At 42.4% G+C, this 25,000-nt stretch overlaps 1 protein-coding gene across 1 annotated transcript in view; it reads right to left on the bottom strand.

Moving 5' to 3' along the window:
• The window catches only part of las1l (LAS1 like ribosome biogenesis factor), a 97,723-nt gene extending 74,146 nt beyond the window's left edge, over positions 1-23,577 (bottom strand). The window contains exons 1-3 of the mRNA XM_048605304.1: positions 23,479-23,577; positions 23,254-23,307; positions 22,202-22,415 (exon numbers count right to left, since the gene is read on the bottom strand). Of these exons, the coding sequence (XP_048461261.1) occupies positions 22,202-22,415; positions 23,254-23,307; positions 23,479-23,577 (367 nt within the window). The remainder of the gene's footprint in view (positions 1-22,201; positions 22,416-23,253; positions 23,308-23,478) is intronic.
• Positions 23,578-25,000: the final 1,423 nt, after the last annotated feature.

The raw sequence follows: 25,000 nt of genomic DNA, 5'->3' as shown, positions 1-25,000 counted from the left end.
GAAATCAAATTATCAGAGTAAACTTAATAAATGCCTATTTAGGAACACAGGAACAGGAGTAGGCCATTCAGCCCCTCAAGTTTATTGCACCAATCAAGACTATAGCTGATCTGTGACCCAACTCCATATGCGTGCCTTTGGCCCATATCCCTTAATACAAAAGAAAAAGAATCTCTCAGATTTACAATCAACAACTGATCTCATATCCACTGCCATTTGTAGAAGAGAGTTCCAAACATCCACCACCCTTCGTGTGTTCAAGTGCAATAGGGAGAGGCTGAATAGGCTGGGGCTATTTTCCCTGGAGAGTCAGAGGCTGAGGGGTGACCTTGTAAAGGTTTATAAAATCATGGGGGGCATGTATAGGATAAATAGGCAAGGTCTTTTCCCCAGGGTAGGGGAGTCCAAAACTAGAGGGCATAGGTTTAAAGTGAGAGGGGCAAGATATAAAAGGAACCTAAAGGACAACATTTTCATGTGGAGGGGTGGTGTGTGTATGGAATGGCCTGCCAGAGGAAATGGTGGAGGCTGGTACAATTACAACATTTAAAAGGCATCTGGATGGGTACATCAATAGGAAGGGTTTAAGAGGGATTTGGGCCAAATGGGACTAGATTTATACAGGATATCTGGTAGACATGGACAGGTTGGACCAAAGGGTCTGTTTTTGCGCCTTATATCTCTATGACATCTCTCCTGAATGGTCTGGCCCTAATTCTCACACAATGCCTGTTAGTTGTAGTATCCCCAATCAATGGAAATAGTTTATTTTTATCTACCCGGTCTTCATGCAAGAGACAACTGAAGAAACAGGGTTTTAAACTTATAATAAAACTTGCAACGTACAAAGCTTTGGTACAGACACATTCTCTCAAAAATGATAGACTCAGGATCAAGACTGCACTGGATGGCATTTTGGGCAGTAGGTGGTTCAGGCCAATCCAGGTCAGGTTAGAGCAAAGGAATAGATTGGTGCACAACAGCAAGTCAGATAATGAATGCAGTGCCAAGCAACGCCGATTCAACCAAACAATCCAGGTAAGTCCGTTTTAATTGAGAATTTGAAAAAAAGACATATGATATATTCTAAAAAGAGTTTTTTGGACAACTCCAGATTTCAGACAGCTGTTTTGAGACAGTGTCCCTGTAATACGTATCCTCGTGTGACATGGAATACATACTCCAGAAATAATAAGCAAAATGGACCGGTTCCACATGACATTCATTCTGAACATCAAATGGAAGTCCAAAGTGCCCCATATAGAAGTACTTTATGGAGAAATGTCAGGAATTGAAGCACTGGCAAGAGTCCAGCGACAACGCAATGGACATTAGTACATATGACCAATGAGAAAATCCCTAAGGAACTCATATCTTTGCAATTTAAACTTGGAAACTGCCTATGAGGTTAGCTGAGAGTAAGGTTCAAAGCCTCTTTGCAGGATATACTACATTGCCTGAAGTCCACCTTCAATGACTGGGAGGGGAAGAGAAAATGTACCAGGAAGATCTTCCCTGAAAGCAGATCTCAAAGTGCCACTGTTAACTTTGAATAGCAAATACAGGAAACTAAAAACAAAACATATGCTTAAAAGACAGGGCAGATTAAGGAAAACCAATCAGACCATACTTCTTTGCCTGCATGTGAAGAGTCCATGTCCGACGGAACAGGACCTGTACAATATCCAAGTCTGGGTTGACAAGTGGTAAGCAACATTCACCATACACAAATGCCAGGCAATGACTATATTCAACAACAGAGAATCTAACCATTACCCCTTGACATTCATTGGCATTACCATCACTGAATCACTTCCCATCAACATTCTGGGAATTACCATTGACCAGAAACTCAACTCGAGTAGCCACCTAAATACTGTGGTTATGAGAGCAGTTCCAAGGCTTGGAATTCTGCAGCAAGTAACTCACCACAGCTAATTCACCAACGACAAGGCACATTTCAGAAGTGCGATGGAATACCCCTCAATTGCCTAGATGGGTGCAGCTCCACAATACTCAAGAAGCTTAACACCATCCAGGACAAAGCAGCCTGCTTGGTTGGGACATCCACAAAGCATCCAATCTACAAAGTGCACTGCAGAAATTCGTCAAGGCTCCTTGCATAGCACATCCAAATGCATGACCACTTCCATGTAGAAGGAAATGAGCAGCAGATACATGGAAACATCACCTCCTGCAAGTTACACTCCAAGCCACTCCCTATCCTGATTTGGAAATATAATCACTGCTCTTTCAGTGCCACTGGGTCAAAACTCTGGAACTCCTTCCATATAGACGTTGTGGTTCTACCAACACAAAATGGACTACATGATTTCAAGAATGCTGTGCACCACCACTTTCTCAGGGTCAACTAGATATGGGCAATCAATGTTGGCCCCAGCAGCAATACCCACTTCCCATGAATGAATAAAAAAAAACTATGAAAGCTATGCAATTCTGCAGTTGGGTTCCGTATTCATGTTAGAGCCTCCAACAGATGATTTCAGACACAAGTAACACCTGCCTTCAAGGACAAAAGGAAACCAATGCTCAGAATGGGATTGAATGTGAATATCATATTTTTTTCAGAGATAGTAGGAACTGCAGATGCTGGAGAATCCGAGACAACAAGGTGCAGAGCTGGATGAACACAGCAGGCCAAGCAGCATCATAGGAGCAGAAAGGCTGACGTTTCGGGCCTAGACCCTTCATCAGAAATGGGGGAGGGGAACGGGATTCCGAAATAAATAGGGAGAGAGTGGGAGGCGGATAGAAGATGGATAGAGGAGAAGATAGGTGGAGAGGAAACAAACAGGTCGAAGAGGCGGGGATGGAGCCAGTAAAGGTGAGTGTAGATGGGGAGTTAGGGAGGGGATAGGTCAGTCCAGGGAGGACGGACAGGTCAAGGGGGCGAGATGAGGTTAGTAGGTAGGAGATGGGGGTGCAGCTTGAGGTGGGAGGAGGGGATAGGTGGGAGGAAGAACAGGTTAGGGAGGCGGGGACGAGCTGGGCTGGTTTTGGGATGCGGTAGGGGGAGGGGAGATTTTGAAGCTTGTGAAGTCCACATTGATACCATTGGGCTGCATGGTTCCCAAGCGGAATATGAGTTGCTGTTCCTGTAACCTTCGGGTGGCATCGTTGTGGCACTGCAGGAGGCCCAGGATGGACATGTCGTCTGAGGAATGGGAGGGGGAGTTGAAATGGTTCGCGACTGGGAGGTGCAGTTGTTTATTGCGAACCAAGCGTAGGTGTTCTGCAAAGCGGTCCCCGAGCCTCCGCTTGGTTTCCCCGATGTAGAGGAGGCCACAACGGGTACAGCGGATGCAGTATACCACATTGGCAGATGTGCAGGTGAACATCTGCTTGATGTGGAAACTCTTCTTGGGGCCTGGGATGGGGGTGAGGGAGGAGGTATGGGGGCAGGTGTAGCACTTCCTGCGGTTGCAGGGAAAGTGGCGGGTGTGGTGGGGCTGGAGGGGAGTGTGGAGCGGGCAAGGGAGTCATGGAGAGAGTGGTCCCTCCGAAAAGCAGATAAGGGTGGGGAGGGAAAGATGTCTTTGGTGGTGGGGTCGGATTGCAGTTGGCGGAAGTGTCGGAGGATGATGCGTTGGATTTCACAAGCTTCAAAATCTCCCCTTCCCCTACCGCATCCCGAAACCAGTCCAGCTCGTCCCCGCCTCCCTAACCTGTTCTTCCTCCCATCTATTCCCTCCTCCCATCTCAAGCCGCACCCCCATCTCCTACCTACTAACCTCATCCCGCCCCCTTGACCTGTCCGTCCTCCCTGGAATGACCTATCCCCTCCCTAACTCCCCACCTACACTCACCTACTGGCTCCATCCCCGCCTCTTCGACCTGTTTGTTTCCTCTCCACCTATCTTCTCCTCTATCCATCTTCTATCCGCCTCCCACTCTCTCCCTATTTATTTCAGAACCCCCTTCCCCTCCCCCATTTCTGATGAAGGGTCTAGGCCCGAAACGTCAGCCTTTCTGCTCCCATGAAGCTGCTTGGCCTGCTGTGTTCATCCAGCTCTGCATCTTGTTATCATATTTTTTTTAAAGACTTTCTATCTTTCCAACTATGTGCCTTACTTCACTTCTAAAAACTTTACAATTGCACAAACCATAAAGTGTCAAATCAAGCTTCTTAATTTATTGACATCAGGGAAGATCCACATTATCTCAAGACGTAGAAACCAGTATTGAAAGTTAGGAGTACATCAACACAGCCTAGACAGCTGTTTATTTTCATCAAAAGGAACTGAGACAAAGAAGTGGAGGAAGATACAACAGTGGGGTGGGGCTAAACAACAGAGACATTTTAACCAGCCCAGTGTCAGAGGCAGTTGCAATACAGAAGAAAACCAACAGAAGACAGTAGAGATAGCTAAGTAGGATGGAATTTCAGGGGACCTTAATGTTTTTAACACATTGAATTTTGCATAAGGTAGAATTATGAAACCTAATGAGAATACTGCAGATGTACCAAAGTCTAAGCAAACGTTTAAGTGGCAGTTGTGATGATGCAAAGGCACAGACAAGCATGGTGGAAATAGGCAGTCTCTTATAATGGATGGGTTGTGGGTCTCGAAGGTCAATTTAGCGTCAGAAACCAAGCTGAGATTTCTGTCAGATTCAGCTCAAGTGTATTAAATGGTGATATGAACTGAATGGAGCTTAGGTGCAGAATTTTAGCCCAGCACAGAACAGGGATTGGTTTAAGCTTTGGTCCTAGTAGTACTAAATTGAGGCAAGTTTGGACTCGTACATCCTGATAAAATCTGAAAAAAATTCATCCAATGTATAAAAAATCCTACAACAAATGCGAATAGGTTTTCTGCGCATCCCCACTTTACTGATGTAATGATACATAGAATGTGTGGTATGAAGACTGCTTAATGCCTGGTTCTCTTTGATGATTATAGTGAAACTTGAGATTAGGATGCGGCAGCTACCGGAGGGACAAGTGTAGACCAGAGGAGTTTGGGAAGTTGAAGCAGATCTGTCATGAGCTGAATCTTATGCCCCACCCCATCCCCCCAATTAATAATGATCTAATCATCTATGAAAGTTTGCAGAATGAATGAATGAATCAATCATTTTTCATAGGCCCAGATTCATATTTACCAAGGAGCCTGCTAATTGTACATTAAAATTGTTGATTTGCATGCTAGGGGTGAACACTTACTGGAGATTCACCAAATAGGAACAGTCCAACTGTGGTGTTTGAATTAGGAGGTATATGCTTGTGATGTGTGTCTGTGTAAATAAATACTTTAAGAAAGTGTGTTAAAATTGGGTCCATTTCCATCCGCCACTATCTGGTTTGCTGTCTGCACAGGTTGATTTATAAAATGTTCCCCGATTTAGGGAGAAAAGGGGGAAAATTCTAAGCTAAGCTATCTACTCCAAATGTCTATCCAGTGATCCCCGCAGAAATGCGAGTGTGTGTGAACATTAGGAGAAGGAAGGTCCTGGCTTAGTAGGAGCGCCTCACCCACAGTGAAATGACCCACTAAGAACTCACGGTCTAGATTATTTTTATTCATTAGTGGGATGTGGATATCACTGGCTGCCCTTGAGAAGTTGGTAGTGAGCTGCCTTCTTGAACCACTATGCTATAGGTTGACCCAGAGAGGAAATGCTGTTAGAGAGGAAATTCCAGATGTCCACCCAGCGACATAGAAGGAATTTCCAAGTCAGCATGGTGAATGAGCATCTTGGAGGGATCTTGCAGGTGCTGGTATTCCCACACATCTGATGCCCTTGTCATTTTAAGTGGAAGTGATCATGAGTTTTGAAAGTTGATGTCTGAGGATCTTTGGTGAATTTCTGCAGTGCATCCTGTGGATAATACACACTGCTGGTACTGAGTATCAGTGGTGGACGGAGTGGATTTTTGCGGATATGGTGCCAATCAAGCGACCGCTTTGTCCTCGATGATGCCAAACTTCTTGAGTGTTGTTGGAGCTGCACCTATCAGGACAAGTGGAGCGTCACACTCTTGACTTGTGCCTTGTAGATGGTGGACAGGCTTTGGGGAAATCAGAAGGCAAGTTTCTCGCCACAGTATTCCTAGCCTCTGACCTGCTCTTGTAGCCACTGTTTTTATGTGGTGAGTCAAGTTTCAGGTCAATGGTAACCCCCAGGATGTTGTTAATGGGAAATTCAGTGATGGTAACACGATTGAATGTCAAGGATTGACACTTACATTGTCTCTTATTGAAGATGGTCATTTCCTGGCAGTTATGTGGCATGAATGTTACTTGCCACTTGTCAGCACAAACTTGGATGTTGTTCAGATCTTGTTGCATTTGAACACTGACTGCTTCAGTATCTGAGTCGTCGTGAATTGTGCTGAATATTGTGTAATCAGTGAATATCCCCACATCTGACCTTTTGATGGAGGGAAGTTCATTTATGAAGCAGCTGAAGATGGTTGAGTCGAGGACACTACCCGGAGAAATACCTACAGAAATGTCATGAAGTGGAGATGACTGACCTCCAACAACCATGACCCATCTTCCTGTGCCAGGTATGACTCCAACCACCGGAGAGTTTGCCCCCTGATAACCCTTGATGCCACACTTGGTCGAATGCAGCCTTGCATCAATGGCTGTCACTCTCACCTCACTTCTGGGATTTAGCTAAATTGTCCAAGTTTGAACCAAAGGTATAATGAGGTCAGCAGCTGCGTGGCCCTGACGGAATCCAAACTGGGTGTCACTGAGCAGATTATTGCTCAGATGCTGCTCGATAGCACTCTTCCTACCTTGACTCAGTCTTCTCTGCCCTTGTCCAATCCCTGCCCACGTACACCTGTGTTTCCTCTGACACTTTACACCGGTTTCAAAACTTCCAGTTTGGAGGTTCCAGCCGCCTCCTCTTTACCATTGACATGCAATCCCTTTACATGACTATCCCCCACCAGGAGGGTCTCTGGGCTCTTCGCTGCTTCCTGAAGCAAAGACTTGAACCGTCCCCACCCTCCACAACTTCTCTTTTAACACCTCTCATTTTCTTCAGGTCAGAGGGGTGGCCATAGGTAACCACATGGGCCCCAGTTATGCCTGTCTCTTCGTGGGGTACGTGGAACATTCTTTGTTCTAGTCCTATTCTGGCCCCCACCCACAAATCTTTCTAAGATATAACTGATGATATCATTGGTGCTGCTTCCTTCTCTCATCTGGAATTGGAAAAGTTCAATCGATTTCGCTTCCAATTTCCACCTGGTCTATCTTGGACTCCTCCCTTCCTCGACATTGGTTTCCATTTCTGGGGATAGACTGGCCACTAACATCCATTAGAAATCCACTGACTCCCACAGCTACCTGGACTATACGTCCTCACATCCTGCTTCCTGTAAAGACTCCATCCCATTCTCTCAGTTCCTCAGTCTCTGTCTCATGTTCAGATGAGGCCAACTTTAACAAGTGAGCCTCTGAAATGTCCACCTTCTTCCTCAACCGAGGATTCCCCAGCTCCGTTGCCGACAGGGCCCTCAACCAGCTCCAACCCACCTCCCGCACTTCCACCCTCACCCTCCTCTTCCCCCTCGCAACTGCGATAGGGTTTCCCTTGTCCTTACACCTACCATTCCATCAGCATCCACATCCAGAAGATCAGCAGACGCCACTTCCGCTACCTCCAGACACACAGTCTCCTCCCCTCCCTTGTCTGCCTTTCGCAGGGACCGTTCCCTCTGGGAAACCCTGGTGCACTCTCCCTTTCCGACACACACACACACACACACACGTCACTAACAACTATTCACCCTCCCAGCCGGATCATTATCAACTCTTTTGTCTATCCAACTGTTCTTCTCTCTCTTTGGGATCTATCCTATTGTTTACTCCCTACCCCATCCCCTCCCTATTGTCTGCACATAAACTGACGTTTTCTCAGCTACCATCAGTTCCAAGGAAGGGTCACCGGACCCGAAATGTTAACTGATTCTTTTCTTCACAGATGCTGCCAGACCTGCTGAGCTTTTCCAGCAACTTCTATTTTCGTTCCTGCGTAATGGTACCTTCCACCGCTATACTGATGATTAAGAGTAGACTGGGCAGTAATTGGGTGGTCGGATTTTTCCTGCTTTTTATGTACAGGACACACCTGGGTGACTTTCCACACTCTGCCGTGTAGATACCAGTGTTGTAACTGTACTGGAAAAGCTTGGCTAGGGGAGTGGCAAGTTGTGGAGCATAATATTGCCAAAACGTGTTCTCAACATGCACAGACTTTACAGTATCCAGCGTCTCCAACCATTTCTTAATATCACATGGAGTGAACTGAATTGGCTGAAGACTCGTATCTGTGATGCTGGGAGCACTGGAGGGGGCGGAGATGGATCATTCACTTGGCACTTCTGGCTGAAGACTGCTGGGAATGCTTCAGCTTTATTTTTTTAGCTGATGTGCTTGTCTCTTCCATCATGGAGGATGGAGATATTTGTGGAGCCTGCTCCTCCAGTGAACTGTTTAATTGTCCACCGGCATTCAAAGCTGGATGTGGCAGGACTGCAGAGCTTAGATCTGATCTGTTGTTTGTGAGATCTCGTCGTTCTATCATTTGCTGTTTGGCATGCAAGTAGACCTGTTTGGTGGTTTCACCAAGTTACATTCCTGACAGGTGCTGCTCCTGGCATGGCCCCTGTACTCTCCATTGAACTAAAGCTGATCCTTTGGATTGATGGTAATGGTTGAGTGAGGGATATGCTGGGCCATAAAGTTACAGGTTGTGTTGAGCACAATTCTGCAGCTGTTGATGGCCAGTCTTGAATTGCTAGACCTGTTTGATGTCTGCCCCATTTAGCTCAATAACAGTGCCGTACAACACGACGGAGGTTTTTCCTCAATGTGAAGGTGGGCCTTCTTCTCCACAAGGATTGTGCTGTTGTCACTTTTACAATGCTGTCATAGTCAGACTAGTGAGGATGAGATCAAGTATATTTTCACTGTTGGTTCTCTCATCACCTGTTGGAGTCTAGCAGCTACATCCTTTAGAACCTGATCATTTGTGCTGCTGCTGAGCCACTCTTGATGGTGGACATTGAAATCACCCACCCAGAGTACATTTTGTTCCCTTGCCATCCTCAGTGTTTCCCCCAAGTGTTGTTCAAAATGAAAGAGTGCCAAATCATCAGCAGAGAGAGGGAGGTAGTGGTAACCAGTAGGAAGTTTCTTTGCCCATGTTTAACCTTAAGCTATGAGACTTTAGTGTGTCTGGAGTCAAGGACTCCCAGAGCTACTCCTTCCTGACTGCATACAACTGTGCCACCACATGTGTGGGTCTGTCCTGCCAGTGGGACAGACATATCCAGGAATGGTGATAAGAGCGTCTAGGACATACTCACAGAATCATAGCTTACAATGTCAGCTTACAATTGCTGGACTAGTCTGCGAGGCAGCTCTCCCAATTCGGCACCAGCACCCAGATATTAGTAAGGAGAACTTTGCAGAGTTAACAGGACAGTTTCTGCCGTTGCCTTTGCTAGTGCCCAAAATCTCCATTCCAATAAGGTACTATAATAATATAAAACAAAGAACTGTGGATGTCGAATCAGTTCACAGGAGTTACTTGACTTGAAACACTAACTCTGTTTTCTCCCCACAGATGCTGCCAGACCTGCCTAGTTTCGGTGGCAATTTCTGTTTTTGTTTTGGATTAGATACCACACTGAAACATGTACCTAGCAACCCAGATTTATCCCTTCAGGTGAAAAGAAAAGGGTAGGGCAAAAGTGGATGGCAGGATTTTTAGAAAAAAAAAACTTATAGAGAAACTGTGAACAAGTAACCTAATGAATAGCTAAATTATTGATGCCATTTCCCAACAGATCGCTAGTGACACAAAATGAAATTTTGTATATTAAAAAACAGAAATTTAACTGCTACAGTTTGGCACTCAGGAAATGTGCTGCAGTTGAATGATCTTTACTGCCTAGCAACCGGGTTGCAAGTATTTGAACACTATCTGACTACAGTCACGAATCATGGTATGACACATCTGCGTGATTTTGTTTTTGCAGCAATGCAAAAGTGACAGGGAGTGAATGCACAGAGAGCGATGAAAAAAGTCTGCTGTAAAGCTTAGTGTAACAGTGAAAATCTTACATTATGTATGTCAAATTACATATAAATGCATTTACATGATTGCTGGTCAAAATAATCCTTGAAGAGCTTTACCTTTATTGTGAAGTGCATTGTGTAGTTAGCACATCTTGCCAGAGTTTTATTAGAGATTTATTTTCTAGATTGTATCTAAGGTAACAATACACACATACACAGACACACACGCACACACACAAGATGCTTTTGGGGATGGGAAAAAAATAACTTGTAACTCTCAAGTACTGTATAGGGATATGCACTAAACAAATCAAATTTTATAATTAGAAACAAGAGAAATGGCTATTTTCAAATGTTGGTCAGATACTATTTATAGTTACAAACACCATCAGTGATGCCATCTACCTATTTTTATAGCTTATTACAATGCATTCACAAATTACAGTAGCACTACAAGAGAGGTCAGCTATAAAAATATATCTTATGCTTCTAGGCTGCACTCTAATATTTGTTCATTCTCAATGTCAATGTCAAAGACAAACCCCTACATGTGAGTCCTCACTTCCTGTGAGACAAAGTATGCGTACATACACACAATATTCTACAATATGTTTAGCCTGGAGATTGAAGGAAATCATACAACACAAACAGAAGTTTTCAAATTATTTAAGGATGGAAGAGGGCAACTATAAAACAGCCCTTTCCTAAGAGTTGAAGAGTTAAGAACAAGAGGCATTGGTTACAAGATTAAGTGTAAGTGTAAAAGTTCAGGAGCAAAAAAAAAATACATTTCTTTACATGGAGACCTCTGGAGTCCTTGCCATTCACTTCTAGGGTTCATGGTTGGAGCAAAGCTTAGATGAACAGTCAAGATTATGTTGGATAGTGGATGAAAGAGAGGGTTGAAAGGACATGGCAGCTGAGCAGGTAAATGTGGAGTTTTATCTTGCACCTTAAGTGACAAATTGGAAAGGTTGGGCTGAAGGAGTTACAATATGGAAACAGATCAATGTACTTCTAGTACCTAAATCTTCTGCTTGGAGTCAAAATTCCCATTTCCTAACCAGATCAAACAAAAAAGGTTTTGTACTTAACTACCCCTGATTTTTCAATGGAAAATCCTACAAAGGCACCAAAGCACAGGAATGCTCTGAGAGAAATGAAGTGGAGAGGAATGTTGTGGAAAATAACCCCAGTTATGAAGCCACAAAGAGATGTGTAAAAGATGAGTTGGCATGAGGACGAGGACAGGGACGCAGGATAATGGGGGTGGGGTAGGACAGTGGATGAAACGGTAAGGATAACAGCTAGGTAAGGAGGGGCAAAGGCTAGGGGATAGTTGAATGGTCAGAGTAGAATGGCTGGATGGTCAGAGTGGTCAAGTGGGCAGTTAAGGTATTGAGGGCAGCCAAGGAAAGTGGCTAATTGGGAGTCAGAGATTGTTTTGCGGGGGGTGGGGTTAGTCAGGGTTTCAGCTATTTTTTTCCATCACTCTAACATCACCTGGTAGCTATCCATGTACCTGAATAAGAACCTCTGATGTCTCAGACTTTAACTGAAAGTTGGTGACTTTTTTTGTAAAGCTCTGGATAAAGGGTATCAAACATTCACATTGCCTGGGCAATTCAATGATCTGGAGACTGAAAGAACTGGACCTTTCAATCCAAGTAACTACACCGGGCCAAGCATTTATTCTTTATTCATTCACGGGATGAGGGCGTCGCTGACCAGGCAACATTTATTGCACTTCCCAATTGCCCACAGGGCAGTTAAGAATCAACCACATTGCTGTGGGACTGGAGTCACATGTAGGCCAGACCAGGTAAGGATGTCAGTTTCCTTCCCTAAAGGACATTAGTGAACCAGATGGTTTTTTCTGACAATCAACAATGGATTCACGGTCATCCTTAGATTCTTCTTTCCAGATATTTATTAAATTCAAATTCCACCATCTGCCGTGGCGGAGTTCAAACCAGAGTCCCCAGAATGTTATCTGGAGTAACCATCCAGCGATAATACCACTAGGCCATTGTCTCCCCCATAGCATAACTTGTAGCATAATTCTTTTTTATCAACTTATCATCTGATATGGTTTTCCATCACCTCAAATTGCTACCATGCCGATCATCAGCAGTAAGCAAACAGTACCAATACTACAGTACCCTCATCTTGCATATGTTGTTGAGGGAAAATTAACTTTGTACTTTGCATTTCTGATATCAAAACCATTTGCTTCAGACATTCCTATCCTGGAACAGCAAAACAAATATGCTGGATCACCTTTACTGGCTGGAGGTATTCTTCAAAAATGGGCACAAAAGGAAAAAGCATTTGATTCAAATAATCCTTTTTGACGGCCACTTGATGTCCCAAAATACATTATACAAGTGCTTCATTGACTGTAAAGTAAGTAGGAAAGAATTCTGGAGGAACTAGTGACTTCCATTTGTTGAAGGTAGAGAGGGGAAAAAAAGAATGAGAGTTTGAAATAGAATGGAAGATCAATTAAAAGGGATTTCCTCTTGATCTAAGCAAATAACAGATGAAATATATGATATGTATCTCCCTTTGGTTTAGATAACAGCCCATACCAGGCTGCTAGCTTGAACTGAATGGAAGAACAGGCAAGTCCACAGCACATCTGTTATTGCAACAAACTACAGTTGCTGGCTGGATGACCCAAAGCAGCTCAATGGCAAAGAAATCATGAGTTTGGAGTTACTAAATCAACAAGAGAAACCTTCAGATGGAGAAGTATTAGGGGAGGTGTAGGGGAAACAGTTGAGAAATTGGTCAGGCAGGAAACCTCTTTGGTATGGCAATAAAGCAAAGCACACCAATCCTGCAAGCTATGATTCACAGCCAGGCAAGCACACTGGATAACCTGTTGACAACCATCTGTTCACAATCCTTTAAAAGATTGTTGCTGGGTCACACATAGATCAACGGTGGCTGCACTGCATGCAGCTATTTCACCAAAGGCAGCTTCAAATAGGCATAAAGCTGATATTTACATTGTGCCTTTAACATAATTAAAATGTTCTAAAGTGCTTCAGAGTAGCAATATAAAACAGAATAACAAAATACAAAACAAAACAGCAAGTCACACAAAAAGGTATTAGCAGATTTTGAGGATTGTCTTAAGGGTGGAAACTGAGGTACAGAGGCAGAGAGATGCACAGACAGTATTTCAGAACTTCGAACTTGGACAATTGAAGACACAGCCACCAATATTGGAGCAATTAGAATTGGAATGTTTAAGCTGGAACAATTGCAGATATTTGGACTGTTTACAGAAGTAGAGATAGGCAAAGCTAAAAAATTTGAAAACAAAGGATGAAAAGTTTAAAATTGAGATAGTGCTTGATTGAGAGCCAATGCACATCAAAGATGATCGGTGAAAAAGGGGCTTGGTGCAAATCAAGTTTACAGCAGATAGAACGCGAGAAACCAGCCAACATCATTTTGGAATAGATAAGATTTGAGGTTGTAAATGGATCTGATGAAGTGAGACAGGGGTGAAGTGTGCACAAATGTTATGGAGGTGGAAATGAACTGTCTTAGCAATGGCATACGCATTCAGAAGTTTGTCTTGGGATCAAACGGGAAACCAAGGTTGTGAAAAGGCTAGTTTATTCTCAAACTATTACCAGAGAAAGGGATGGAGTTGGTAGCTGGGAAACAAAGATTCTAACGAGATCCAAAACAAGACAGCTTTAGTCTTTCTGATAATTAGCTAGAGAAAATCCCTGCTCATCCAGTAACAAATATTGGAAAAGCAATCTCAAAATTTAATTTAATAAGTATTGAAACAAAGCATTCAAGAATCACCTGGATGAATACATGAATAGGAAGGGAAGAGAGGGATATAAACCCTGTAAATGAAGACAGTTTGAGTATGGAAGATCAAAATGAGTTGGCACAGGCTTAAAGGGCCAAAGGATCTGTTCCTGCGCTGTAGTGTCCTTTGTTCTTCTTTGTTCAAAGAGACAGGATGCGTGGTGAGGACGAGGTAGGTGCCATCAACATACATGTAAAAACTAATACTGTTTTCAGATCATATCTTTAAAAAAAAGGTTCATTGTCTATTGGTATCATTGGTTAGGCCAGTATTCATTGCTCTTCCGTACTTGCCCAGAGGGTAATTAAGAGTCAGCCATATGGTGGGGCAGGAGTTACAAGTAGACCAGAACAGGTAAAGCTGACAGATGTCCTATCCTAAAGGTGGGTTTTACTGACAAGCTATAGCGGTTAGCTGGTCATCATTGGATTAGCTTTTCAGTCCACACTTTTATTAAATTCAAATGTCACCGAATGCCATGTGGGATTTAAACCCATGTCCATGCTGGATTACTTAGCCAGTGACAAGGGACAGCAAGCATTATTAGAACGGACCACATACAGATCCCTGGCAGACACCAGAGATAATCTTAAAACAGCAGAAGAGAAATCATTGCGAGTGATTAATTTAGAACAGAATCAGGTGAGTACATTTGCACCCAGCTGGATAACAGAGGGCCTATGGAGGAAGGCAGCGCAGTCAAATGTGTCAAAGACTACTGACAGGTAGAGATGGGTGACAGACTTTGTCACACAGTTACAGCAATGAGATTTATGTCTTTGCTAAGAGTTATGCCAGTGCAGTGGCACAGTCAGAAATATGATGGAGGAATACAAGCATGGAGTTCCATTAAAAATGAGTGCAGTTTTGGGAGGTTACAACACATTCAAGGCTATTAAAGGAGGAAAGCAAAGGGGTCAAGAGTAGGCTTTTTGAGGTGAGTATTGTGTATGGGTCTGATACAATTTTTAAAATTCATTCATAGGATGTGGGCATCACTGGCTAGGCCAGCATTTATTGCACATCCCTAATTGCCCAGAAGGCAATTACGATTCAACCATATTGCTGTGGGCCTGGAGTCGCATGTAGGCAAGACTAAGTATGGATAGCAGTTTCCTTCCCTGAAAGGACAGTAGTGAATCAGATGGGGACTGAGTTAACACTAAGGAGTGCAATAAGCACCATTCACTACTATGCTGTCATATGGACTTGTGGGCAGAACAACTTAGGAACTTCGCACAAGATCAAACATCTGATCTTCCTCAAAGCCTCTGTAGCAACGTCAATCAAAATAATGTCACCTGTAATTAATTGCTAATGCACAATAAGCTACATCTTATTAACTACACTTGACTCTTCTGGTTAAACCAGGGAGTGATTTTCTTGATTACACTAGACCAAACAGGCTCTGTAGTTCCCTGCACTTACAAAGAGGACAGTGGACACATCCTTCATCATGAGCAGCAACTCATACAGCATAGTGAGCTGGCAAGCCTATACAACAGTGAGGACAGCAAATTGAAATGCCAGAGGAACAAAACATGAGAGAATCATTAACAATATTGGCAAAACACCAGGGCTCGGGGGGCAAGATGGGTGGACAGTAGTTTAGTGCCGATGGGATTCAGGGAGCAGGCGGTGGGTCTCATGCACAAGATAAACTTGGAGAGAAAATAGAGAAAGTTGTGAGTAAAGACCTAGGGCAGGTACCTATCTTTGAGGAAGTTAGAAGGGAGAATTGTGGGAGAGGCGGTTGATTGGGTAGTCTCAATCTTAGCAACAAAGCAGTCCACGAACTCCATGGATTTGTTGGCGGGGTGGGGGGGATGGGGGGAGCATGGAGAAGCGAAGGAAAAGGTGTTTAAGAAGACTATTTCCTGTGGAACAAGAAGCTGGGGAAGTAAATGCACATGCCCTGCCAACCATTTTAGATACTTAGGGGCACATTTTGCACGTGAAAAACATGCTTGTGTCTTAACTGCCAACACGTTGTCTAACCCATCAGAGCTCACAAGTAACATATATATCACATATAACATGATATCCTGCTGAATAAAGAACAGATGGTCCATGGAAGATTAATTCAAAATGAATCAAAAGAAATCATATTTTAGCTGATATGAAAAACTAGCTGCCAATTGCAATGAAGATTCATGCAGATAATTAAAAATGCAAATCGTTGCAGTTCCATTGAAACAGCTTTTTCAATGTCTCTGAAAAGTCTAATTAGAAGATTAAGTTAGTACACAAGACACGTCGTGACTGGAAGACATTGATTTATGTCAATCAGTGCACCGAAAACCTACTCCATACCACATTATTTTTGGGAGAGATTTTGAAGTGACTTAACTTTTCCAGAATTACAGAAGGAATTGATAAAATTGATCAGATGTATTGTTTGCACTTCTAACAGTTCATACAAGGAGGATGGACTAACAGAGAAGTCAAGCAAAACAATTCCATTGATTGTGATCTCGAGCTGTTTGATAAGTTACTAGAAGAGGACACTAATGTAGAAAATTGAGTTCCACAATGTGAGAGAGAAGACAATCTGATGGACTGATAAAGTGATTGGTCTAGAGTTTAAAAATGGATATTTCCCTCAAAATTCTTGTCAGTAAAACAGCTGCCAAACATTGAAGATCAAATTACAAAAAAACATTAAAGGGTAGAAGAAATCCAAAAAATACTCAAAAGCTAGAAGAAAAGCCTAAACTACTACACTACTACTTCAGTGTCAGCTTTTCAGTCACCAGCCAGCTTTGTGATTTAACTTTGGCACCAATCAGAAGATGTTGTTCTTGGACTGTGCTTTATTCCACTCAATAAACAAACTTACTCTTTTGCTAAATATTAACTTTGAAATGCGGGGGCATTTTAATACTTTAAATATTGAGGATGTAGCATAATTTTCAAAACCAGAAGAAATGTATTTTGGGTAGGTGAATCATTATTGCCCCTTTTAAATCTACTTCCCAAAAAACAAAACTACCTCCACACAGGGGTCACTGAAGGAACAAGAAGCCTAACTCAATGTCCTCTTCTTTTTAGCTCAAGGATGCTCAAACCAGTTGAACTTAGTGAGTCTCTGATCTTTTCAATTAACTGAATATTTCATTGAGATCAAAACTTCCCAAAATAATCAGGAAATTTCCACGTCCAATAAGAAAATTAGAAAGTACAATTGCCCCATATGGGCTTTGAAAACGTAGGTTGTTTCTTGACAAAGTATCACTATGCATTTCAACAACTCCAGATGACAACATAAAAGAATAAAAAAGGAAAAGGAAACGGAAAAGGAAACTCTACTTAGTAAGTGCACAATTACTTCCAACACTTCTCCACCAAATGTTCTTTGCCTAGAACATTAAGGAATCTTTTCACTTCTCAGATATAAGCAGACCTATGTGCAGGTGGCCTGATCTTATACCTGCTCATTCCAACCTATTATCCAGCAAAGTTCTTTGCTTGTGTATTGATCTCATGTCATGAACCTTTACAAAAGTTGCTGTCCCAATAATTTGCATTATGATTCCTTAATGTTCCAATTTTGCCACAGCTTTCATTACAATCTACTTCATCATTGCCTGCAACATTCAAAGACATTCATGAGCTTCCCAAATTATTTCAGTCACAGCTTTTTAAACAAACAAGAGTCAAGATAGTACATAATTTAAAAAAAACTCTGAAAGTGAAGAACAGCAATGACAAGCAAAAGTGAGAGATGTAGGAAGAACCAGTTTTTAAAAAAAGGCTTTCAAAAGCAATTGACAGAGAAGTAAAGACAGACAAAAAAAAAATACATAGATTCATCAGCTACAAAGGTTAGAAATAACTACCCAATATCAGATTTATAAGGAAAGGTACTACTGGCAGAAGTAAACTTATTCTACATCTATCTTTGGAATAATTAACATAAGTGTTCTCTGCAGATTCTGAACACAAATACTAAATTTCTGCCCGCAACACAATAAGCATAAAATTTCCCACCTCCAGAAAAAAAAAGTTAAAACAATATCATCCGACTGAAAGATTTGTTGAGAATTTGACAGGATTAGAATAAGTTATATATAAACCAATATGCACCTCCGCATTAATTAAATAAAAATTTGGACAGTCGAATGTAAAATAAGTAGCAACAATCATGAATTTACAAATTTATTAGATAATATTTGTGTAAAAAGACTCTTACACAAGTTAAATTTATGTTTAAAAAAGTCCTAAAAGCTGCAGCTAACTAACGTGGAGTTATATTAATATGAAAAAAAGTTAAGATTTGTAGGAAGATGAAAGGGACAGAAAGAAACACACAATCAATTTGCGAGTTAAAATAAAATAAAACAAAAAAAATAAAAACAAAAAATAAATTACAGTTGGAACTAAAAGATAAACAAATAAATTGCTTCGCAATGCATTATTTGTTCTTTCCTAATTCAGGCATCATCAGAGGAGACGAGAAAGCAATACTTGTCCAGAAGTTAGAGAATGTAGAGAAATCTAAAGATCTACACAAAATCAGACCATACTCGTCCCACAGTGTGAGGCTTCTAAAAATGTGGGTTGTAGCCCAAGTGGAGTCATGAGTTTGGAGCTAGTTATGACCACTGTGGACCTCGGACAGTGTTAGAACAGCAGTATTCTCACTAATTCCTTGCACTCACAGTTGCTCACTGAGAAGTTGCCAAAACGTTCCAATCTCAAAATGGGGTCACAAGGGGAAAAGCTTGGGAAACACTGGCATTGTAACCAAATAATCAAATCGTGTCTGGGACAAGATTAGCAAATAGATTTACAAAATAAAGTGAAAAAAAAAACAATTAGCAGCTAATCGCATAATGAACATATTTCCCATGATGCTATGCCATTTTTGTCAGTCAATGTTCTGATAAGCTTAGTAGAGAATAGTTTAATAGCATTAAAAAAAAAAATCGATTGTCTCATTCAATATTTATAACTGCATTTTATTCTCTTTGATCAAAGCTAAAGCCCAATGTAACTAAGAATATTATATTACTTAGATATTCAGCACAATAAAAAGGAGGGCAGGTGGTGGGGGGCGGGGGGAAACCAAATAAGTGGTATCTTTGGAAAAAGTCAAGAGTCAAATTACTGGGTAACTAACCAGAGAAAAGTTTTCAAAGTAAATCCATAGCAGGATCAATTAATTAATTGATGGTCAGAATGTGGCCTTTCATACCTTTCTCATCAGAGTTCTTCATATAATCTCCAACAGTGGCAGCCAATGCTAATCTTCTACTTGCACGAACTACAACCTGGCGAGCACTTTACTATTTAAAATTTACACCAACATGCTAGGGCAGAAATAGTCCTTTGCCACGACCTTTTATTACTGGGTGAAAATTAGAACTAATTTCATATTTGTACTCCCCACTACCCCAGGAAAATTTTCAAGTTAAACTGAGATCAGGCCCCCGAAACATATTACAGAAATCATAAATCAGCAGTATTTTCCTCAGGTTGTCTAACAAATGGCTGCCACTAAAAAGTAAGTATCTTTTCAGTACTTATCTGCCTGGTTCTACAGCATTCTTGATGGTTGCTGTCAATAACACAAGTAATCATACTGAATCAGGCCACGGGGGTACATTGCCTCTTAGTGAAATCAGTTTTGACGTCTAACTTCCTCAGGTTTCCCAGTTTCAGCATGAGCTAGAAACAGGTTTTACTATAAACCCTAAAATAGACATTAAAAATATTTCCACCCCAACATTTCTTTCACTAACATTACTGGATTTGACACTCCTAGGGCTACAATGACACCCCATTGACTGACAAAAAAAAAATCACACAACAGAAAAAGTGTTCTAAAGTGCCAACCTATTAACACAAAATGTGTTTTGCATAAACCCTGCTAAGCAGCTTGCAAGTGTGCAATGGGTAGCTACTGGTTTCAGCTACCCCAAGATGTCTCTTACAAGATAGAAAGTTGGGCATGGGCTCTCATGGCGCAATGGTAGTGTCCCTACCCATGTGCCAGGAGGCCCAGGTTGAAGTCCTATCTGTTCCAAATGTGTGTAATAATGTCTCTGAACAGGTTGATTAAAAAAAAAAGTGGGTGGTATGCTAAAATGAAACTAATGTGGTGTCATACAGTGAAGCTCAGAGAGTATAATCACTCCATGATGCTGTGGGCTTGTCAAACCCCTGTCAATCTGTCATAATACTGCCAGCTATCCTTGGAGAAAAAAGGTAAAAACTGCCCGTCTTAGCGAATAATACACCAGTGACTCACTTAACACATAAAATCATAGAAAGTTACAACACAAGCGGTAGCCATCCAGCACATCTGTGCTTAGCTTGCTGACTTGCAGGGTGGCATCACTATAGCTTACTTATGCTCTGTAATTTTGTCATATGACATGCACAAATTTCATCTCCTCAGCATAAAGAAATTTGTGACATTACACTGCAGAAAAAAACTGCTTATAATTTATATCTAGTAATCATAGAATCATAGAATCCCTACAGTGTGGAAACAAGCCCTTCGGCCCAACAAGTCCACACCGACACAAAGAGCATCCCACCCAGATCTATCCCCCTAATCTACACATCCCTGAACACTACAGGCAATTTAGCATGGCCAATCCACCTAACCTGCACATCTTTGGCCTGTGGGAGGAAACCGAAGCACCCGGAGGAAAACCATGCAGACACAGGGAAAGATAGGGCTTTTGTTAATTATCAGTCTACACAACTCTTGGCACAAGTCTTACCACCACAAATTGTCGAATTCACTTACACCCATACTCTTAAAATCTTATTGTCTATCCTTTGGTCTTCTGTTCACATTTCTGCAGCTATTATTCCACTCAACACCACCCTTACCTCCACTTTAAATGACTTCTTCCCCACTAAAACCATTATTCTTCCTTGCTCTGACTTCTGCCCCTGGTATGGCCCTCATCTTCAATCCCTCATGTCCAACATATGCAGGCTCTGAAGAAAATAGTCTGCAACTAGCTTAGCCATTCATCGCCAGGTCCAGCATGACCACATAAGGTAATAATGGCACCTGCTTCTGTCTGTACAAACGTGGGAGACAATAATGATTACAACTCCACAATCAGCCTAGATTGCGAAGGTAACCCCCCAGCTTCTTTTCTGTTCTGTAACCTGTCTGTAAAACCCCTTTCCTCTGTCCCCTGCAGCCTCTTCTCCAAACAAATATGCAAGGAGCTTGAGAGTTTCTTTAATGCCAAGATTGGGACCATCTGATCAGCAGCCTATGCCACCTCCTTCCCTTGACCTAATCCCCAAACCAAACATTTTCCAAGGGTCTGCACCACCTTGCCCTGAACTTGTACCTTTTTGTTTCTCTTCCATTCCAACTCATGATGGGGCTGAGTAATTTTGTCCATGAATTGCTAAATAATCTAAATTGCTTACCCAATATCCAGTACTAGATGAGCAGAAATTTCTTCTAAATAAATGTTTGGCAGAATGAAGCTATGGTTTTCGGTTCCCCCAACAAGCTTCATTCTTTAGCTATCAACTCTATCATGCTGCCTGGCAATAGTCAGAGATTAGTGTTATTCACAGGTCTGGTATCACACTTGATCCCAACCTCAATCATGCCAATACCAAGACCACTTCATACTAACTGTGTCAGTTTGGTAGACTTTGCCCTGGTCTCAGTTCATCTGCTGCTGAAACCTTGATCTATGCCTTCGTTACTTACAGACATCTATTCCAATGCACATCTGGCTGGTCTCCCACATTCTATCCTCCATAAACTTGGTTGTTCAAAACCCTGTTGCCAGTGTCTTAGCTCAGAGCAAGTTGCAGTCCCCTATTGCTCTGCACTCACTGACGTACACTGGCTTCCAATTAAACAATCTTAATTTTAAAAGTTCCCAGCCAAGTTTTCAAAGCAATGGTCTTGCTCCTCCATATCTCTAATCTCCTTCAAACCCCACAACCTGAGTAGATTGGGGGTGGTGGGGTTGGTTAGCTCAGCTGGCTGGATGGCTGGTTTGCAATGCAGATTGGTGCTAACAGTGGGGCTTCAATTCCTGTACTGGCTGACGTTAGCATGAAGGTCCCAGCCTCCAAACTTCATCCTCACCTGAAGCATGGCAACCCTTAGGTAAGCACCACCAGCTGCCTCTCTCTAATGGAGTGCAGCCCTTTGGCCTTCTGGAACTATGATGACTTTCAGTAGACAGGGAAAATCTATTCCCACTTGGAGTCGGATCAAAAATAAGAGGAGACAGATATAAAATAAATTTACAAAAGAAGTAAATGCAATCTGAGAAAATAAAAGATTTACACACAGCTGCTGGTGGAATGTTGGTTGCTGTGGCAGCCTTGCTAAGGCAGCGTGGACGGACGCAGGAGGAGCAGGGCTGATGGCAAGCCAAGGGGCTAGAGAAAGCCGCCATGGAGATTGAGCAGCCCTCAGGCAGGCAGAGGTTACAGCCACAGGTGCCCTCAGAATGAATGGGGCTTACAGGGACCAGCTTTTTCTGCCCCTTCTCTATTTCCTGTGGATTAGCAAGTTGCAGTATCGACACAGGCTCCGTATGATCCAAGCTACTGTGATGGAATGAAGCCAAATGATCCAGTGAGACTGGAGGGCTGCAGGAGTGCGAGGTCATCTTTTTCTGGGGGCTGTTAATGTGATAGATGCATTGAATTCCTAAGCAACTGGCTCTTTCCATTGAGTGATAGGAGAACAGTGCGAGATCCCTCAACTGTGCATCCACAAACACATTTACCTAATGACCAATGCCATCTATGGAAGATCACACTTTTTGCAATCCAGACAGTAGGACTTGCAAACATTGTTGGCTTCCCCCAGGGCAGAGTGCCACTGACTGTACACATGGCACTTACAAAGCCATATCACAACATTGCATAATTCATCAATAGGAAGGATTTCCATTCCATACATGTCCAGAGGATCTATGAGGACCCATGTACCTGCTGCTTTTGAGGGTCCAGATTAAAAGCTGGTTTCAGGGGACAAAGCCTATGACTTACGACCTCAAGCACAAAGTGGAGTTGGCAATGAGATGATGTGACAGATGCTGGGGAACGGAGAGAATCGGAGCAGTCCAAGGATGAAGATGAGGAAAATGGGGAGAATGATGCTCTCTTTGTGCATGACTGAGCTCTGGTGTTGGATGCCACAAGCCAGACAGGACCTGATTGACAAGTGCTTCCAGTAGATGACAGCAAGGTACAGCAGATGGAATGGTAAGTAGTTGTTGGTCATCGTGCCTGCATTTACCTTGCAGTGTGGAGTGAACTGCAGCCTCTATTAATTTTGTTCGTTTTCCGACAATAAAAGCTCATCTTTGGAATTGTCTGATTGCTTACCTGTATATTCTGGTGTCGTCTAAGGTACAAAGGTACCTTGATATAAAATCTTAGCTATAAATTAGGAAAAAAAGTTAAAAGTTCAATATTACAGCCCTTCTTAAGTACTTAGCCATGGGCCTGGATCTGGTCCTTCCACTCCAGCACAGAGACTAACACCAGCAGGAAGCAGCTGGTCAGCCTTCAGTCCCTTCGTCACACTGCCCATCACCATCTTGCTTCTACCAATGAGTCCTCGCTGGGCTGATCTCGGCAACGCAGCCACCACTGAAGCTGGGTCCCACACCAGGCACTGAGCCCAAAGCTGCCTCCCTCCTCCACCATCGCTGCCGGGAGCACAAACTCGACTCCCTCCGCTGCCGAGGAGAAACCTGCATCAGATGTGCTAGACACCTTAAGCCGTCTGAGCTTCCACAGGAGGTAAGATTAAAGTAAGAAAAAAAAAGAAAAAGACAAAGAAGAAAAAGTAAAAGTGGTCAGAGCAGAATGAGGTCCAGGCAGGAGCCCGCACACTGCGCTGCTACTCTATCACCATCTCTAAGATAGATGGGTTGACTTTTTTTTAAAAAACAGAGGGTGTTGGAGACATTGTGATGATGGTTTTGTTTCCAGTGAGAGATGGTGCCAGAGGGTAGATGGCCATTAAGGATGTCAATTAACATGGAACCTAGGAGGAACAGAAGTAGCAGATGTGCTTGTGGTCATCTTCCAAAACTCTATAGACTGGAACAGTTTCTATGTATTGGAGGGTAGGTAATAGAATCCCATCATTTAAAGAAGGGAGGCAGTGAATTATAGAACGGTTGGCTTGACATCAACAATAGGAAAATGCTAGAGTCTATTATGAAAAATGTAATAACGCACCATTTGAAAGATAGCAACAGGATCGGACAGAGTCAGCATGGATTTACAAAGATTTATAAAAAGTTTTATGAAACTGTTGGAATGCTTTTGAGGCTGTAACTATTGGAGCGGATACAGGGGAGCCAATAGATGTGGTTTACTTGGATTTTTAGAAGGCTTTCAATAAGAGTCCCAACATAAAAGATTAGCATGCAAAATTATTGAGATTGGAGATCATATACTGAAATGGATTGAGAATTGGTTGGAAAAACAGGAAACAAAGAGCAGGAATAAACAGGTCTTATTCTGAGTGGATGGCAGTAAATATTTAGGCACTGCAGGGATCAGAGCTTGGACCCCAGCTACTAACAATATATATTAATATTGATTTAGTTGAGGAAACTGTGTGTCATATCTCAGTGTGTAGATGACACAAATCTGGGTAGGAGACTAGGAGAGGATGCAGAGAAGCTTCAGTGTGATTTGAATAAGTTCAGTGAATGGGCAAATACATGGTAGATGTAATACCATGTGGATAAATGTGAGGTTATCTACTTTGGTAGCAAAAACTGACAGGCAGATTATTATTGGAACGGGGATATATCAGGAAAAAGGGAAGTGCATTGAGACTTCAGTATCCTTGTACACCAGTCACTGAAGGTAAGCATGTGAAGAAGGCAAATGGTACGTTGGCTTTCATAGCCTGAGGATTTAAATACGGGAGCAGGGTGTCTTACTGCAATTGTGCACAGCATTGGTAACACCACACTTAGGGTATTGTGCGCAGTCTTGCACTCCTAATCTGAGGAAGGATGTGCTGCTTAATGAGGGAGTTCAAAGATTTACCAGACCAATTCCCAGAATGGTGGGTCTGACATACAGGGACAGACTGGATCAGTTAGGA

This window comes from Rhincodon typus, chromosome 14 (assembly GCF_021869965.1).
Source record: "Rhincodon typus isolate 14 chromosome 14, sRhiTyp1.1, whole genome shotgun sequence".
NCBI classification, from domain to species: domain Eukaryota; kingdom Metazoa; phylum Chordata; class Chondrichthyes; order Orectolobiformes; family Rhincodontidae; genus Rhincodon; species Rhincodon typus.
Note: the sequence above shows the minus strand (reverse complement) of the source record. Positions and strands in the feature narration are given on the sequence as shown.